At 48.8% G+C, this 5,760-nt stretch overlaps 1 protein-coding gene across 1 annotated transcript; it reads right to left on the bottom strand.

The window, feature by feature from the left end:
• Nucleotides 1–1,117: 1,117 nt before the first annotated feature.
• On the bottom strand, nucleotides 1,118–3,064 carry LOC123397516 (cytochrome P450 81Q32-like). The gene is made up of 2 exons (XM_045092046.1): nucleotides 1,989–3,064; nucleotides 1,118–1,890 (listed from the first exon to the last, which is right to left on the bottom strand). The coding sequence occupies exons 1-2, from the start codon at nucleotides 2,904–2,906 to the stop codon at nucleotides 1,270–1,272; spliced, it is 1,539 nt and encodes a 512-aa protein (XP_044947981.1). The 5' UTR covers nucleotides 2,907–3,064; the 3' UTR covers nucleotides 1,118–1,269.
• Nucleotides 3,065–5,760: the final 2,696 nt, after the last annotated feature.

Raw genomic sequence — 5,760 nt, 5'->3', positions numbered from 1 at the left:
AACAACATGACTTTCATGACACCTCATACAACCTAAAGTGTATGGAGACAATCAAACTAAATACAAATGTTAATTTTATGCATGTTTTATCTTAGGGGACTGATCTGCGCCGGCGCGCCGGCCTAAACTTTCTGCCGGCCGCGCGCGAGCCGCATGATCCATCAACCCCGCGTCGTCCATACCGTTGGGTCCGCATGCAACATTTTTCTCCCTATGCAACAAATTTGCGATGCTATGCAGCAATTTTTTCAACGGTTGCAACAAAAAACAAAATTTGTAGTAAAAAAATATTTACGTGATCGTAGCAAAAAAACGAAGCTGATGGTACGTGGTAGCAAAAGTCAAACGCCGGTTGTAACAAATATTTACGTGATGTGTAGGCAACTTTTTTAGTGAATGGTTGCAGCAAAACATGATGTCGGTTGTAGCAAAAATTAACACGGTTGTAGCAAAAGTAAAAACATCGATTGTAAACAAAAAATCCGACGAATTCGAGTTGCAACCAAACGTACATGCAGCTTTTTTACTAGGACAAAAAAATAATAAGAAAACACTTGCAGCAAATATAACGTTGGTTGCAACATATTTAAACGAAAAATGTTGCATCCATTGATCAACGAAGCGCGCGGATGAAAAAAATGTTGCAAGGGCCCGTGCGCGAAGGCACGTCGTTTCGGCATTCCCTTTATCTTAGCCAGACTTTGTTGTGCCAGACTCCATAGGCTAGTCTCCCTAGAAACGTCTATCAAACAGGCCCATTGTATTTGTATCCTGACATCACCAATTTATAAAGAGCGTCAATTTCTGTCTCCAAAATAAGCGTCGATTTCTGAATCCAAGTACTCATGTTAACCATCAGAGCATTTTCGATCTCTGAATCAGAAGAGCATTTCTCGAATTTCTGAACCAAACGCGTCGTCAAGTTTTATATGACCTTCTCAACTTGCATTATAGCGCTTTTGTAAAATTTGATTGTTGCATCTGGTTGTATTGCTACCGTCTCTGTAAAATTTGGTTGTTGATTTTGCTGGCGCTCCCTTGGTAGTCTTTCATTTTGTTTCTATTTTGTGTGGCTGTGTGCCTTCAAACATATGCTACAACTTGTATACTCAGTAGAGGCTAAAAAAAAAGGCTTGTAATGTTCGGTATCATCTAAAGGAATCTAGCTGCAAGTACTACTCGCAACGATCACTGGCACCACTGCACCACTGCTAAACATTTTTAATTCAGATTTATGCCCTTTTTCTTCAGAAACCTGTCCGCAGTCAGTCACCAAGTGGAAGCAGAGAGCACACCCTTGACAAACTCCCGGGGCCGGCAGACAGTCACCAACGGCGACGCCATTGGCATTGTCAGCCCGCCACCTTCGGCCATGTCGATGGTGTCGCCCTCACCAGCATCCCACTCAAAGCACTGCACGAGTGCTGCCACAGTCAAGCTAACAAGGCGCATCGCCAGCCCCTCCCCGGGGCATCGCCTCCGACCAAACCCGAACGGCAGCATGGGCGTGGTGACCGTGTCTCTATCCATGAAGCGCTCCGGCCTGAACTCCTCTGGCGCATCCCATATCTTGGCGTCCCGGTGGATCGCCCATGCGTTCACGAGGATCATCGTGCCGCGCTGGACATGAAAGCCACCCACCGTGCAGTCCTCCATGGCCTCGTGCGCAGGGATAATTGGGCCGACAGGGCAGAGCCGGAGGGTCTCCTTGACAACGCACTGCAGGTAAGGTAGGTTGGTGATGTCTGACTCCTCAACCAGTCGGCCCATGCCGATGTTGGCGTCTATCTCAGCCCTCGCCTTCCGCATCACCTCTGGGTGCTTCAGAAGCAGCGCCATCGCCCACTCCGTGGTCAGCGCCGATGTGTCGGTGCCGGCGGTGAGCAGTACCTGAATGTCGGTACCATGTTGCTGTCACAGATCGCCAAATGGCACACACGGTGGTGGTGGTGGTGTCACGCATGAAGTTTGCAAAATACGCTACTCACCAGGACGATGCCCTTGACGACGGTGTCAGTGTAATACCCGGGATCAGCCTCTTGGTGCTCCAAGAGCACGTCGATTACGCCCTTCTTCTCCACGTCCCGGCCACCGGCATTGCGCATTCGCCGGTGGCCATCGATGAGGGCACCGACGAACGCGTCACGCCTTGTCTGCAGGCTTACAAGCGCCGCCTCGACGCCGCGGAGACGGTCGACCCAGCGAAGCGCCGGGAAGAAGTCCCCGATGCTGGGCGCGCCGCTCACCGCAAACGTCTCCTCGACGATCTCCTGGATCCTACGGACGTCGCCGGCAAGCCGGCGCGCGGTGAGCGCGCGCAGCATCACGTTTAGCACCAGCTCGAAGAGCCTGGGCCGGAGGATAACAGTCCCACCCCCGGCGCTAGCGTTGGCGTCGTGGAGCAGGTTCTGGACGAGGGACGCGACCTCGGCGTGGCGGTCACCGGCGAGCGCGGCGAGGCGGGAGGTCGAGAAGAGCTCGACGTTGAGGAACCGGCGCAGGCCTCGCCAGTGGCCACCGTGGGAGGCCCAGACGACGGTGGTGCGCCCGTACCCTAGGTGCTCCGCGGCGAGCATCCGCGGCCGGCCCGCCAGCGCGGCGTCGTGCGCCGTGAAGCACTCCTCGGCGGCCGCGTATGTGGACACGACCAGCGCCCGGCGCGCGCCCAGACGCAGCGACAGGAGCGGTTCCGACCCGGCGAGCGCGGCCAGCGAGCGGTGCAGCGGCTTCTTGAGCAGGTGCAGGTGGCCGAGCAGCGGGAGCGATGGAGGGCTCGGCGCGCTGATGCTCCCGCCCCCCCACCGTCGCCTCAGCCTAACAAAGACAGCGACGACACCGGCGACGAGGAGTAGTAGGAGCACGAAGACGCCGCCGCTGGCCGTTCTCTCCGTGTCCGTGGCGTCCATGGCTCGTGTCGTCGGTTGTCCGTCCCTACCACCGCGTGGACAGGTTCGAGACAAGCAAACGCATGGCCTTTGCCACGACACGTACAGTGCTATGGCAGAGTCATCTTCATGTAGTAGTAGGCTAGTAGCCCCGAAGTTGCCGAGTGGAGGATGACCGTCACATGGTACTTACTTATGGGGAATCGTCTGCACACGTGGACCAATCAAAAATGCTAGACATACAAAGAGTTATAGAAGGTTATTTAATTAGATTTTTTTTAACTAACCACTTGCTATCTGATTTTTAAGAGGGTGCAGGCCTCATTTCCTTAATCTCCAATCAAAATTCACGTATTAAAATCCATATAAATTTATGTATGTGTAGCATTGGTCGTGGACCAATGAGCTGCTGTTTCATTTTCATCATTGGTAATGCGGTAGGATTAGAGCATCTACAGCCGGACTTACCCCGGTGGACGCATGTGGACAAGCCCGTGGACGCGTCAAGATTGCTCTTCATATTTCATTATGTGCATCCATGTGCCTTATATCCGTACTTTTAAATTTATATAAAATCATACACGTCATAATTCAACCAAACGGACATGTCTCTAGTTCCATTTGATCGCCGCCACTCGCTTCTTCAACTCCAAGCCGCCTCTCTATCCTCGTCTGATCCCACTCCATTCTCTTCCTTTGCTCATCCCACATAAGCTTGCATTTCTCCTCTTTCTTGCTCTCCCTTGCCGAAAAATGTTCTTTCATATGGACGCCATTTTTGTAGCTACGGCGTCACGGAAGATCCTTGCTTTCTCACACTTAGTTCCCATGAGTAACCGATTATCCTTTGGCACCGTACCTTTTTCATTGGTGATGACAACATCATCATCATCATCGTTCAATCCAGTGAATTGGTGGGAACTTGAGCCAACTCCGTCTCCCTCTGTCGCTGCAGGTGACGGTGTAACTTACGGGCGATGTTCTTCGGCTTGCAAGACAAAGCGGAGGAAGGGATGTCGACGGACGAGGCGGACTGCGTCTCCCTCGCGACGGTCGAGGACAGGGTGGAAGACATCATGGCGGCAGATCGGGACAGGTGGTGTCGAAGGAGAGCAAGGGTGCCGGACGGCGAGGGGTTGGGCAAGGGAAATGTTGGCGGACGACGGGAGGAGGAGGAAGGGTTTCGGGTCTGGTTGTCGGGTCCGACGTGACGGGCATGTCCAGGCTCCCCACATCCATCCTATATTTGAGCTGAAAATGAGGTGTGTCGGTCAGCCCGGACGTTTGAGACAGGTTTAAGAGGTCCATCTAAATCGAATTTTTGTGACCACGTAATGATCGGATAGCATTACTGGACGTTTGATACTCTTATACTAGTCTAATTGGATTCAGGTTTTCTTTTTCTCTTTTTAAGTCAAGGTCTCTTTCTCGGCGTAATGCGCTGTAGAATCAATTTTTCGTCTCTTTGGAGATGCCGCAGAGCAAAACGCCTTGGATCCATTGGATTGGATTGAACGCTAGAGTTAACTTCCGTCGCGCTAACTAGCTAATGTTGATGCTTCAGTGACAAAGAGATGGATCTTTCGGGGCTGTGGGGCCATTTGTACGAACGAAACGAGACCTTTCCGGTGAGCCTCAGAGGTGGCTTTCAACAATATCAATAATCTGTGTCGAGGGTTTCAGTTTCGTGTTTTGTGGATAGAACACTTATGAATTGTTTGTATCAATTTTCATTCGTTTTTTCCATAAATTAACTGAATAATTCTTTTTTTCTTAATTAATCAATGAAACAAACGTTTTGCTTTCGTTAAAATATATATATATATATATATATATATATATATATATATATATATATATATATATATATATATATATATATATATATATATATATATCAGTAATCCTCAAGTTTTTGCGCTAATAGAGAGGCTCAAACTCTCGCAGATAATCGGTACCTATTTTCCAAGGATCTCGATTGCTTCGGATTACAAGGTGCTAATTGATGCTATAAAGAAAGGTATACCGGAGCTAGTTTTGGTGTTGTAACTTGAGAAATGGTTGCTAGAGCTAGAGATTTTGTAGTCTGTTTCTTTAGCCTTGAATTTAGAACCTCAAATGTCAAGGCTCATAATCTGGTAAAGTATACTTTATTTATACGGTTTATGTGTCATGTTTGGTTAGGTCATGTCGACGAGCTTATATTTTCATTGAAGACGCGCGCATCATATAGGCGCGACTTCACTGAAGTAAACAGTAAAATGAGCCGGCCCATTCGAAACTCGCGCATTGTGTCCTAGCTTTGTTTTTTGTTTTTCTTTTCATTGTGCTTTTTGGTTTCAGTTTTTAGTTTTTTTCTAGATTTGGTTTTCTCACACGGACATCTTTTAATATTTGGAGTGAATGTTTCAAAAGAACGGGGATATCGACACAAACCATCAAATTAAAACTGGATGGATGAAGTGACGCTAAGCTTGTCGCATTCTGTGTGACAAGAGAGTGCCACTAAAAACTAAAAGGCGAGTTCTATAGAACGGTGGTTCGACCCACAATGTTCTATAACGCTGAGTGTTGGCCGATTAAAAGGCGACATGCGTAGCATTTAGACATGGCGAAGATGCGTATGTTGAGATGGATGTGTGGCCATGCAAGAAAGGACCAAGTCCAGAATTTTGATATACAAATAGAGTTGGGTAAACACCGATTGAAGAAAAGCTTTCCAAACATCGTCTGAGATGTTTTGGGCTTGTTTGATGAAGGTCTCCAGAAGCTTCAATGCATAGCGGATGGCTAAAGTGTGCTGATAATGTCGAAAGAAGCCGCGATAGAACAAACTTGACATGGAAGGAGTCTCTAAAGAGAGATCCGAAGGACT

Source organism: Hordeum vulgare, chromosome 5H (assembly GCF_904849725.1).
Source record: "Hordeum vulgare subsp. vulgare chromosome 5H, MorexV3_pseudomolecules_assembly, whole genome shotgun sequence".
In the NCBI taxonomy this organism is placed as follows: domain Eukaryota; kingdom Viridiplantae; phylum Streptophyta; class Magnoliopsida; order Poales; family Poaceae; genus Hordeum; species Hordeum vulgare.
Note: the sequence above shows the minus strand (reverse complement) of the source record. Positions and strands in the feature narration are given on the sequence as shown.